Below are 13,417 nucleotides of genomic sequence, written 5' to 3' on the forward strand. Positions count from 1 at the left end.
CAACTGCTTTTGTTTTCATTCTTTTTTTCATCTATCTGCTTTCCATCTGTAACAAAAGGATTTCAGTTAGGTGTTTCTAATTAAATCAACAGAAAAGGGGATGTCACCAAGTAGGATTGCTCATATAAGTCTCCATACTTTACTGCTACTCCATGATAACACAAATGCACATACTTTTTATGCTGATTGAAACTTCAAATATTGGAAATGCATGTATTTTTAGTATCTGTAGAAGTGTTTTTAATTTAAATTGCTTCTATTTTGTCACACGTAGAATAGCAGAACTTTGACTTGTGACCAGTTTTTTATAAAAAATGAGCAGACTTGTTATAACATTAGCTGTTGTCAGATGAGTAAATAAGTCTTTTTTGTTCTAGGGAATTCACTCTCTTAAAAGAAGATGTCTACATCTAACATTGCAGCAAAAGTGGAAAGTTGGCTTGCATCAACATGGCATGTTAAAGTTCCTTGGACATGGTTGGAAGCATGTATTAATTGGATCCAGGAAGAAAACAGTGGTAGTAATTTAAGTCAAGCTCAGATTAACAGGCAGGTATTTGAGCAATGGCTTCTTACCGATCTAAGAGATTTGGAATATCCCATTTTGCCTGACTGTATCTTAGATGCTCCCAAAGGAGAGTTGTCAGGCTTCTACTCTATACAGATTGACTCACTGGTTGATGTTAGCCAGCCAGCATATTTGCAGTTGCAGAAGCTAAGAGGGAAAAGTACTGTAAATGAAGAAGTAACAACTAGTACTCAGGCATTTCAGAAGCCCTGGGAAGCAATGCCTACTCGACTGCTGATGCTGCAACTGACTGATGGGATACATCAAATTCAGGGCATGGAGTATCAACCGGTGCCTGTCCTCCATAGTAATCTTCCTCCTGGAACAAAAATCACTGTACAGGGTAATATTGCATATCGTCTTGGAGTCCTTCTGCTTAAACCAGAAAATGTGAAACTGTTGGGCGGTGAAGTGGATGTTCTTCTGAAGGAGTATTCTCAAGAAAGAGTCCTTGCTATGTTAATTGGAGAAACTGAAAGCCCTAATTCTGTTGGGTGGGCTGGTCACAACCAAATTGTTTCAAGGCCTGTGGATGAATTAGAACAAAATACAGGTCCTTCGGATGAAGAGCTTTTAGCCAGTCTTGGTGAAAGTAATGAATTTACTTTAAACAATGAAACAGCTTTAGAAAGTGGATATTGCAGTGGAAGCAACAATTTTAGTACAGCCACAGGTTCACTGACTGTGTGCAATGGAAACGCTTTGCTGGGAGAATGTGGAAGGCCTTTGCCTAGTTCAGATGAACAAGTTTCACCTCCCACAGAATATGATGATGGCTTTTTAAATGACTTTCCTTTAGAGGATGACTTTCTTCTGGAAGAAGAGATGCAAAGAGAGACGGAAGAAGTGCCGCCAGTGGTTGTGAACAGAAACATAGGTTTAATTACTGAGAGGCTTCCACATATATCTAGAAGCTCTTGCAATTCATCTTTAAATGGCACTTGTGAAAAAGATGATGTGAATGAAAGAAATAAGCCTGTAGACACTATAAGCAAGCAAAACACTTCTGGAAGAACAGTATTTGATGGATATAGAAATAGTATGAGTAGCTTTTCACAGCACAAGAGCTTACCTCAGACCTGCAGTTCTACAGATTTTTCTTTGGAAAAGCCTCCTGAAGAAAGGCAGAATGATACATACCTAGATGAGAGCAAATGTAAATCTCAGCCCAATTCTGACAGCAGGCGGTTAGACAATGATCTTCTGTTTTTCTCAAAAGCAGATCCACAAGCAGTTCAGCAGAACCACGATTCACAGACCTTTCCTTGTAGAGCAGCAGAGGCACATTTAGACTTAGATTCTTCACCTTTCACATATATTTCCCTTCTCCTTGCAAAAAAACCAGAAACGATTACGATTCTGAAAGTTAAGTGCTTTATTGTTACTCTCACTGGAAACCTCACAAGCAGCAATGGGTCCTGGGGCATAAAGGCAAAAATTTCTGATGGTTCAGCTTATCTCGAAGTAGATTTTGCTGATGATATTCTGACAAGTTTGATTGGCTTTTCAGTGCCTGAAATGAATAGGCTGAAAAAGGATAGAGCTTTACATATGAAGCTTAAGGATGGTTTAGAGAAATGCCAAAAACAACTGATCGATCTCTGTTGTTTGATGACCATAGAGTTTAATCCGGTTCAGTCAAAAGCGACTGTCGTAATTCTTCAGGATGCTGATGCAAGGCATCTAGAACAGTTGAAGAAACGTTTGAATAAATAACGTGTGCAAACTTGCAGACTGTATATTAGGAGCACCTAAGTCAGGTTTCCCCTGAAGGGCTGCTGAAAGTTAAATTTTAAAGTTACGTGGTATGTCTTTTTCTCTTGCCAGGGAAAATGATGGAACAGTGAGAGGAGATGACTTGTTGGAGTGAAACTTAGCAGTTTGTTTCTTATGGTGATCGTATTGTTTTCAAATTTTTCTGTCTTGGTTTAAAATACTCATGTATTATTTCCATTCTGCAAAATCCTCTGTGTCCTTGACTGGTGATCTGGAGTAGCAGAATTTGTCAGGAAACAGATAACAAACCAACTATCTCATTGTTACACTTTTTCAAGGATGATTACTTGCCTGTTTTTTAAAAGGTAGCTGTAGGAGACTGTCAGTCTTTACTTGGAGGAGTGGTTAAGTACATTTAAACAAAGAATTACTGTTTAAATGCGGTCACCTCTGACTGTGCCAACCTGAAAATTTCAATACATATTCAGTGTTCAAGAATGTGAAGTCTGGAGAAATGAAAGGTTTTCTTCCAAATGTTGAGGGGTGTGTGTGGGGAAAACAACCCTATATATAAGTGAGATAAAAAGCTGAATATTTAAAAAAATTTTAAAAAAGCCGAATAATTTGAAATCTCCTATTAACAGAAAAGAATGATTATAACATGGAGAATCTTTTTTGTCGTGTTAATGTTAACCGTTGTTAATAGTTTTGAACCCACAGGCAACCTTATTCATTAACTCTTAGAATTACTGTCTAACTTTTCCACAAAGTAGTCTAAATACTTGTGCTACAAAGCTGTTGTATGTGTGTATTTAATGATGGTTTTGATTGATTTTTTTAAAAACATTTCTGCTTTAGAATGTATAAAAGTAAATAATTAAAATTTTCATTTAGGCTGTGGTGGAAGCTTTTTAGTCACTTTAAAACACAAATGTACACCTTGTTGAGTATATGAACTATTGGAAGTGGTTTGATTAGATTTTGTTCTTCCTTCTTCCCATCGTTCTCTTTTCTCTTGTGGGTTTTTTTTCTTTTCTTTTTTTTTTTGAAATGAGAAGGATGAGAATACTGCCAGCATTAGGGAACCAACAACTGGAGAAGTCTGCGCATTGTTGGCAGTGTTTATGAAAAATCTGGAATTGGTAGGCAAGAAAGGAATTTTTTTCAGTTGGGCTGTCAGTATCTTTTTTTTAGAGCCTTTTCTTTCTCTGGACAATGTCTGTTAGACCATTGGGAATTGCTGTGAGAGACTGTCAGTATTGCCCTACTGCCCTGCCCTCAGCTGAGAAGCATCCTTTGAGACTCCAGGTGACCTAAGGAAAACTAGAGGTAAAATTTACAAACGTAAAAGTGGAGGAGGGGGGTTCTTGAGGTTTTTTTCAGGCTCAAGGTATAAGCTTTTTAGCCTTATATTTTTTACGGTTTAGAAATGCATAAATTCCTGTGTCCCTTTTCCTTCCTCTCCTTCCATTTCCCTCCCCACTCCAAAGTTAACCTGAGCAAACCATAACCCCGTGAGTCATCTTTGGGCATATTTTCCAAGTCTGTTGGGAATTATGCATCATTTAGAACTCTTTTTAACAGCAAAAGCTTTTTCCTCTGTGGAACCTATATTGCTGCATCTTTAGTTACAGCTTCAGAAAGCATTGCTTGGTAGTAGGAAATGGACCAAGCTTCATCTCATGTAATCCCTGTAAAAGGTAATACATCTGATTAAACCTTTAGTGCAGGTTTATGGAAATATTTCTTTTATGATGGGTTATGGAAACTTCCTTTGAAGTTTTGGCCTTATCATGTAAAAGGATAGGAGTCCTTAAATTCGGGCTAAATAAATAATCCAGAGATTTTATTCTACTTGTGCAAAGCAAGAGGAATGCCCTTCAAAGCACAGAATCAAATTAAGCGTTGTCTTTGTTTCAGCAGATGCAGTCTTATCTGCCCCAATTTTTCTGCATTTGTGTTGATGTTTAGTGATTTCTGCTAAAATAAGTTCATGTGTCTTCTGTTTCCTATGTCGTCTGCCCCTGACCTTACATGCAGTGTTGTTTGTCTGACTTTTCCTTCACCCCTTCCGCCTGTTCTTCTTGTTTTCATTTTCAGGATGTTCTTCCTGGAATGCTGTTCTTGTGCCTGTTCTCCAGTGCAGGCAAGAAGGTAAATCTCCGTACTGCTAGGTGTTTACAGCTTGACTGCCCTGCAGATACTTCAGTGCAATTTTCTGGTGTACAATAATTCTGGATCTGTGTTTAAGCTTTTGGAATTACTGAAAAGTATTGTATAGTTTTTCAGACAGGAAATGGAATGAAATGAAGTGATTTTGCGAAAGCATGCTTAGGTAACAGCAGTATGTCAAACAGAAAATGGCATATGTGGCTGTGTGTACCAGTCATTGGCTCATGCCTTACCCATTTTGTTGTCTCTCAGAACCGACTTCTTTATTAAGTCTTAAGGCTTTTTTGCTGTGTGTGTGTGTATTGCCTTAGTGTGCCAAGCAGTGGTGCATGTCACAGTCCTTCAGGTGATCAGAGAGTTCTGACAGGCAGACTTCAGAGAACAGGCTGCAACCCCAACTGACCATGGTAACTATTTGGAGCAAAAGTATGACCACTCTCTTCAGCTGGGGGAGTGCAACAGAGTTCTGTATGAGCTGTTGAAGGCAATTGTGATGGCAGCTGCTCTTGAGTGTACACGTAGCCTTCTAGCAGAAAGCAGTTTCTGCCTTTTCTGTTGTTTCTTCTCCATATTTTACAAACTCACTTTTTCTTGCTAACACTTTTTTAGCTGCTCAGTAGACTTGCGCATCTGCAGGGTACCTGGCTGTGTACAGTTTCAGAAGCTGTATTCTTCAAGAATGTTTTCATATTAATGGGAAGAATAAACTGCACTTTTTCATTGCTGATCACAGTGGAAACTTACAGCTAATTCAGTTTTAATGTACAAAACCTACCATGTTATCATATTAATGATGAAAGTTTGTTCTTCCTGCCTTTTTTACAGTTATTAAAGAAAATGGAAACCATAAATTGGCTACAGTGCCAGGTAGGTGCATCAGAATATCCCATTTAAAAGATCTGTCACTAAGGCAAGATAGTAGAAAAAAGAAAGTTCTTGGAAACTTTGCTTCACTCTACTTCCTTTAAAGGTATTCAGTCTCAAACTGTAGGACAAGGCAGTGGCTAGACCAAAGAATGTGGCAGGTTTTGAAATAAACTAGGCTGGCAAGAACAGTTTGAGGACTAGCCTAATCTGACTGGATACTAGTTTGGCCACGATGCATGTCATTGTAACCTGTCGACTTCCTCCTTGTTGAATGAATAGTGTCCTAAGGAAGCAATAGTTGAGATAGTGTTATTGTCAAGTCTCAGTTGGGAATATTAAGGGATTTCTTAAGGGGTGCATGCTTTACTGCCCCAGCACTATGATTTCACACTAAAAGAATTAGGTATTTCTGGTCATATCAGTAGGAGAAGTTTTCACAGTAGCAGAGTATGGAACATGATTGGATAGAACAGGAAACATAACATTTGGTTATAAATACAAAGCCCTATTTCTTAGTGTGCTGCTGTAATAATGTCAAGCATTTATTTTTAAAAAGGCAGTAATTTTAAGCTCTTTGTTTAGGGAAGGAAAAGTGATTTATAGTACAGTGCATCTGAGTTGTCTGGTGGCAAGGAAACTTAAATGTGTTTACCTGGGAGGAAAGGCCAAAAAATAGTACCATTCATTTCAGATCCAATTCTCTGCATTATGGTTCTAGAAGGAACAGAATGCCAACCATAATGACAGCAAATGAGAGGTTAAGGGCAGCATGACATTGCAACTCCTCTTTTAATTCAACAGAAGAGGTAGATGTTTCCTACAAATCTGCTTCTCACCTAAATGTGTATGTAGCATACTTTTGTATTGGTGTGTCACTTTTGAATGTTGTTTTGCTTAAGGATTTTTTTCCCTTATTTACACTGAACTTTCTAACATGGCAAAATTGCAGTGTGTTGCTGTCAGAATTTGTTCTGTTTTTGATTCTTAGCCTCTTAAAGCCAAACAAACCTGGTTCTTGTTCTCACCAGGGAGTGGCATGTGCTCCAGCTCCCTCTCTGCCTTGGCAGATGGCAGCTGGTCACCTGCTTTGTTGTCATAGAATCATAGCATCGTATAGGTTGGACAAGACCTTTGTGAGTGGCTTTCTGGTGCTTGGAAGTCTAAATAGGACAGGTTACTCCATATGCAGCCTCACAAGTGCCAAAAGCAGAAGGTGGCTTGCTTTCTTGGACCTGCTTACCACTCTGATAGAGCCTGTTACATGGCTGGTCATTGCTGCTGCAAGATCATGCTGCTGACTGATGCTCAACCTGTCTGCTGGGGCATGCAGGTCTTTGTAAAGCTTTCTAAATAGTTGGCTTCCAACTCATACTGTTGCATGGGGTTACTTCTGCTAAGATGAAGGACTTTGCATTTGCCTTGGTTGAACTTGATGAGATTTATATCAGTCCATGTGTCCAGCCTATGCAGTACTTGTTCTTTATCACTGACTGCTTGCTTTCCTTTTCTTACCCCCTGCCCTTCCTTTCCATGGCTGGTAGCTTCTCCCCTGCTTGCCCCTAATCTTTTTAACCAGAAGCCTCTTCCTAGAGGGAATCAGGTTTGGCCAACATGACTTGGTATTGATAGACCTGTGCCGGCTGTCCCATCACCACCTCCTTCATGGGGCTGGGTATGCATTCAGGGAGGATCTGCTCTGACCTCGGGGACTGAGGTCAGGCTGCCTCTGTTGGTAGTTCCCTGGATCCTCCTCCCTGAAGATGTGTGTGATACTTGCCTTTTTCCAGTCGTCAAAAACCTGATGGCTGGGACCTTTGCTGTATCGTAGAGTGGCCTTGTGGTGATGTGAGCTGGTGTCCTCAGCAGCACCCTCTTTGGTCCCATGGAGAGCTGTATGTGTCTGCAGGGTAAGGTACTCCACCTTCACCAGGAGGTGCTGGTACATAGGTTCTCAGTCAGACACTTAGACTCTGTAAAGTACGATTTTAAAATGCTAGTTGGTAGAGCTTTTGGATAAAGGCAAGGCCCTGCACATGACATCACCTCTGGTGGCTGGCAGGAGCTGCCTGCTGGCTGCTCTGGCACCTTGCGCTGCCTGAGCTAGTCCTGCAGCTGGTGTGCTGTGGCCCAGGGACCTGCACTGCTCCATGCAGCCTGGGGGCCATGCCAGTGTGCCTGCCCAGGCTGAGTGTGCTGTGGGTCACTGACCCCTGTGTGTAAGGTCTTCTGGTCAGGATTGCTGCACTCCCTGTCCTGTCATCCCCTGCAGTGGGTTGTACTACCTTTCTGCAGATAACTGTTAGGCTCCAGAAAAAGGGAGGCCAGGCAGCAAATCTTCACCAGTGAAAATCAAGGCCAAAGAAAGCATAGAGTACTTCAGCCTTTCTCATGTCCTTTGTCAGTTGGTCCCCTCTCTTACTGAACAGTAAGCCCCATTTTCCTCAGTCTTCCACTGCTCCTGACCCTTTACAGAAGCCCTGTTTGTCACCCTTCTCATCCCAGTATGCATCACCAGTGTCCCTGTAGGCTTCCTGGCATTCCCTCCACGTACTTGTTTTTTACAGCTGAGCTCAGTCAGGGCTTGCTTGCCCATCTGTGCCGGTGTGCCATGCCGCACCAGCTTGGTTTGCTACACTGTCCAGTGTTTGTGTGCTTCAGGGAGGGCCTTTCTGCCTACCTGGGCAGTCTCCTGTTGGATCCAAGTGGACCCCTAAATAAGCTGCAGTCAGATCTTCTGAAGCTGAGGGGTACTACTTGCACACTTCTCTGAGTATTTAAAACGGCGCAATGTCAACATTACTGCAGCCAGGACTGCGCTTAACCTTTCATGTTTGCAAGTGGCCTGTCCCCACAGAGCTTTTCCTGTCACCTGCTCATGGATCACCTGCTGCTTCTGGTATCTGTATTGCCTGTGTAAGCTGTGAGTTTCTTAGGAGAAGGACTGTATCATAGATTTAATTGTAATACAAGTCACAGTTAATTCTGGTTTTAATAGTTCAATACCTTTTATTAGATTGGCAGTGCAGATGGTGAAAGAACGTAACTTGTAGGACAGGACAGCACTACTTACAAAGCAACAGCAGTATACAGCACTGTTTTGTGGCAGATGAATTTTAAAAAAATGATCTAACTTTTACACTATTTCCAAGGACAAAACCGTCATTGATTTTAACAAAGTTCCATTAATATGAAAAAGGGCAAAATGGAGGTGTCCCAAATACCATCTGTATTGGTAATAAGGCATGAATAGAGAGGTGAACAGCACTGGATGAACTGAGAGGCGTTTGTAGGAGTTATGTATTAGAGGCTTTTCAGGACAAGGATACTTCCCCATTTCCTGAGGGAGCTCTCACAAAGTCATTGCAGCAAAGGTAAAGAAATGTGCCTCAATTCCATGGCTACTCCAGAGAGCAGTAGAAATTTCAATCCAAGTGACTGAAAGCATATTTCCAGTTCTGTTAAACACCTTATCTGTAGGTGGAGGTGAGAGCTAGGAGTTGTTCAGTACTTAATGCTTCTTATTAGCTAAATGAGCAGCTCCCTGCCCAGTGATTTAGCCTTTTTAGAAGCTCTTAAATCCTTGCACAGGCTACATGGAGAGCCTTTGCAGTTAACTTGGCTGGTATAGACCACCTTGACATGTTAAGCAAGTTCTTTGTGTTTGCATCCTTGGTAGTTCTGAATTTTGGCCTTCGATGAGACAGCCTTTGCTATGGTGGTCGTGGGGAAAAAGCAGATTATTGTTTCTGCATAAAGGGTCAAGGGCTTTTTTTAATGGTGTTTGTAGTTTCAGGAGAAATATGAAGCAAAGGTAGCATTAACTGAAGTAGATGATGGTCTAATCTCACTTGTAAAGTACTGGCAGAATTGCAGCCTTCACAAAGCATTCTTTTGAATGAAAAAAAAAAACCCCATCTTAAAATGCCAAGGTGAAAATACGCATATGTTCAAAGAATCTGGTGGAATAGAGTGTGATTTACGACAATTGAGAGGAAATTTTTTATTCCACTAACAGCATTTGGAAAATAAATGTAATTACAAGCTAAATATTCATAACTGACTTTTCTACATTTAGGACAATTTCTTTTAATATTTACAATTACAATACAGTCATCATTTAACTGATGCATACTATATATAAAATATGGGCAAGCGTATTGTTATTAAACAACAAATCTAGCATTTATTGTAAAAAAACCAGACTTACCAACCCTAGTGCTCCTGGCTACCTAAGCACATGCTTAGGTAATTTACCCCTTGGTACCAGCAATTACTGTAATTGCCCTCATATAGTTTCTCCAAATTAGAAAATGCCATGAAATAGAAAGTGTTAAAAAGGATCTACTTGTCATTGAAAGCATTACAAGAATTCAGCAGATACATGTTTGTCAAAATGTGTATGCCTGGAACCTTATACTTACACATCAGTTACTCAAATGCACATATTGATGAAAAATAGCCTTGAGCTGCCAAGACTATGCTGCCAAGCATATGTGCAGCAAAGGCCATGAGAAAACTATGTGAATTTGTTATACCACTTTAAAATGTATGTTAAGGTATGCAAGAACACTGAAATAAGTTTTACTTACTGTTTCACAAGTGGTCAGGTACAAAGCTGACTGGCATCAGCTGTTAAATACTGTGTGGTCACATTTGACAGTGCAGGCAAAGCCAAAATAGGAGAAAAGCAGATGTCTTAGCTATGGGGTCTATTGCTGCTTGTGAAAGGACATGAGGTTGATGCTACATGATGCTACATAATGTTTTTAAAAAACTACATTATCTTATGACCTTCTTGTTTTTTAATACTAGTGTTGCAGAATATTGGTTATAAAATTTAAAATGTAAAATAACAGAGAACAGTGTGAAATAATCCTCTATCTGCAGCAAAATGCTGTATCTACTGTCTCTAGGTAGGTGATTAATCATGAGACACACACAAAAAAACCCTCTGATTTTCTTCTCTCAGGTAACCCAGTGAGGTGACTGTTCTTTTCCCAGTTGCATTTAAAACTCCTGTTTCGTGATCATTCTTCCATTTCTGCTATTTCAGGAACAGAACTGGGAATTAGTTCCGTCTTCTGATAACTTCGTAGTGGCCTTTATAATAACCAGTAAATTAGGCCCTGGGTACATGTGCAAAAATTAAAAAAAATAATTGTGAATACTCAGCTAAGTACTATTTATCCACATATAAGTAGAGTTAATCTGTTTACATAGACAGAAGCAAACGCACAAAATGCAGCATGGCTATTGCCATCACAGAATGTGATATCCTTCAGCAGTGTACTATGTATTGATGGAGCTCCAACAAAACCGCTGTCCTATAAATAGGAATTAAATATTGCAGCCTCTGTTGCTGCTGCTTTGTAGAGGGAAGCTTTCTTTAAAAATGCTTTTTTCAGCTGCAGATACTTGAAAATGTGTGATAAGGAAAAAATTAATGTTTTGATAATTTTAACAAACTGATTTAAATGTGCAGTTCAGTATTATTTATGAAGACTCATTATTTTGTGAAATGAATAGTTTTGAATCTAGAAATCCAGTATTATTATGTCTTCAGTGTAATTTGCCACTTTAGATCTTCTTGAGAAACACATTCAGTTTGTTCATATTTTATTATACCAAGGTTTCAAATGTTCAAGAAAGATGTTCTGTGATAGAAGTCAGCAAACCGAATTTTTATCGTGACAGAGGCATGTTCTAATATTTTGTCAGCTTAGATTTTGTGTTGGTCTGATATTGGGAAATAGTTTGCATTTCTGACTTCATTGTGGGAGTGTAAGGTTATGAAAGGAGAAGAATTTGTTAGTGGAAAAGGAAGGGGTGACTGATGAGAAAGTCTGGTATCTTGAAGTGTAATTTAGCAAGATGTTTGCTTATTTAAGTAGAGAAAAAACCAACTAAATCAAATAACATTAAAAAAGCAAGCATAATTTGCTGGGTTTAATCTAATTTGGTTTCTGTAGAAAAATATATTTAAAATAAAGTTGCTGTTCTAAGCCAGAAAGCAATGTTCCTTACACATTCGGTGTATTTGATGTAGTGATGTACACAGAGTAATCAGTACCAAAATTTTTATTGGACCCTTTCATAGTAGGATGCATCTACAAGAAGTACTTAATATCTCCCATAGTACTTACAATCTTTGTGTGTCAAACCTGAAGGCTGCTGTGGTTTTTTTTTTTATAGAACGGTCATATCCTGCTTATTGTCGGAAGCAAAAACTTGCATGTTTGTTCTATGGAAGAAGCCTGCAAACAAACCATTCAGGTGTCTGGGGTAACCTGATGCCTTTCAGGCCCCGAAAATGAATTTGCGTGGGTTTTATGGGGGACAGGTTCAGTGCAACTACATTACTTGTAATACAACTGACAGTCTGGCAATTGTTGGATGCTGTGTTATTGGTGTAAGGATGCTTAAACGGGTATAATTTGTACCAGTTTGCAGACTCTGTGTAATAACACCAGCTAATAAAATAGTGTCTATATTGCACCATAAGATGGTGTTTGGCTGACTGAAAAGAATTAAGGACCTGATAATTTTGTATGGTAGTTCTGCATTTGCTTTAGATCTGTATGAACCAGCTTGGCCATGAAAAGAAGGTATTAAGACCTTTCCTGCCCTCATTTTCATGCTTGCATGCCATCTTATCTGTGCTGGCTTAAAAACTATCAAAAACATTGCCATAACCCATTGCTGCTGGGTTAAAAATTCTCTTTAGTTGCTGAGTTGGATTTTAGCTTGAATCATTTCCCTAAGGTATAAAGGAGGAAACGGTGCAGGGTGGAAAGAAGCAGGGGGAGGTTCATGGGGAGCTGCATATGGTGATTTAATGCAGACCCCAGCCACAGCCACAGTTCTGCTGGCGCATAGCAGCAGGCGTCCTTTGGAACCAGCAGAGGAAACCAGGACGAAAATATGAAGAGGCCAAAAAGAACAGAGGGAAAGGAAGCTAAGAAGTTGAGCTCTGAATATCACAATGAGAAAAAGCTTACTGTACCCTCTGTTTTCTTCCATGAATTAAACAATAGTTTTGTTAGGAGCAGTAGAGAGTAATAAACAAAGGAGGAGGGGAGAAAGAGAAATTCAAAGCTGAAAAAAAGTGAAAAAAAGAGTAAGTGATTGTAGAAATCCCAATTCAACTATTCAACTGCAGAAGTTAAAAATGAAAACCGTACTTATTTATACTGATTAAAGATACCAGTGAAGACATTCAAAGAAATTGCTTAATTTGAGGGGCTTTAGTATCTACACTTTGTTTTCTGTTGGTATTTTCCTAGTCAAAAGAGAAAGCAATCTTTATTTTATAAAAAATAAAATCATTATTTTCTTACGAGTATTCCATTCAGCTTTTATTTCTTATGTCTGGAAGTGTTAAAAAATAAACTGTACTTCTGTGAATGAGTGCACAAATAATATCTGAATTACACTAATGTCTTCATCTCTCTGAGAGGTAGTAACATTACCATATTCTTTAAGCAGTCTTGAATGATGGTGGTAACTTAATTTTTCATGGCAGAATTTGGGAGGGTGTGCAATGCACGTATTAGTCAAGCAAAAGGAACTGCAGGTTTAGGGTTTTTTTTCCCCAAGGAAAAAAAAAGGTAGCATGTCAGTGTATTTTGAACCCAATGGAGTGGGTACAGGGCCAACTGCAGCAGTTAGCCCATCTCTCCATTACTTAGGAGCAGAGCTTTCTTCTAGGTACTAATATCCCTACTCCTGTAAGTTGCATAAATAAAGAACAAACTGATTCTGTTTGGTAGGCTCCTTAAAGTCATTAGGAGACAGACAAGAGCACTGTATCAGCTACTAAGAAGAAAAATAATTCTACCCCAACTGAAACCACAACAGTTTTGCAGAATTATTTGCAACTATGAAGGGCAGGGGAGGAAGGATGCTCGATGCTGAATTTTCCCCCGATGCTTCTTAAACAATGCATTTATTTGGTCTTTATTTCTCTAAGAATCTTCTCCAGCTGTGCAGTTATAATTCAGCAGTATCATGTACTGTCACTTCTGCATTAGTAAATACCTAGGACCTGCTGAGTAATTATAAAATAACCTCATAATGAAATGCATCAAAGAGTTC

At 39.4% G+C, this 13,417-nt stretch overlaps 1 protein-coding gene across 4 annotated transcripts in view; it reads left to right on the plus strand.

Moving 5' to 3' along the window:
* RMI1 (RecQ mediated genome instability 1) overlaps positions 1–12,665 on the plus strand; it is a 153,044-nt gene extending 140,379 nt beyond the window's left edge. For all 4 annotated transcript variants that reach the window (XM_080372761.1, XM_080372762.1, XM_080372763.1 and 1 more), the window contains one exon: positions 378–12,665. In XM_080372761.1, the coding sequence (XP_080228887.1) occupies positions 401–2,284 (1,884 nt within the window). In that variant the 5' untranslated portion in view covers positions 378–400 and the 3' untranslated portion in view covers positions 2,285–12,665. The remainder of the gene's footprint in view (positions 1–377) is intronic.
* The last annotated feature ends 752 nt before the right edge of the window (positions 12,666–13,417 follow it).

This window comes from Falco punctatus (assembly GCF_963210335.1).
Source record: "Falco punctatus genome assembly, chromosome: Z".
Lineage (NCBI taxonomy): Eukaryota > Metazoa > Chordata > Aves > Falconiformes > Falconidae > Falco > Falco punctatus.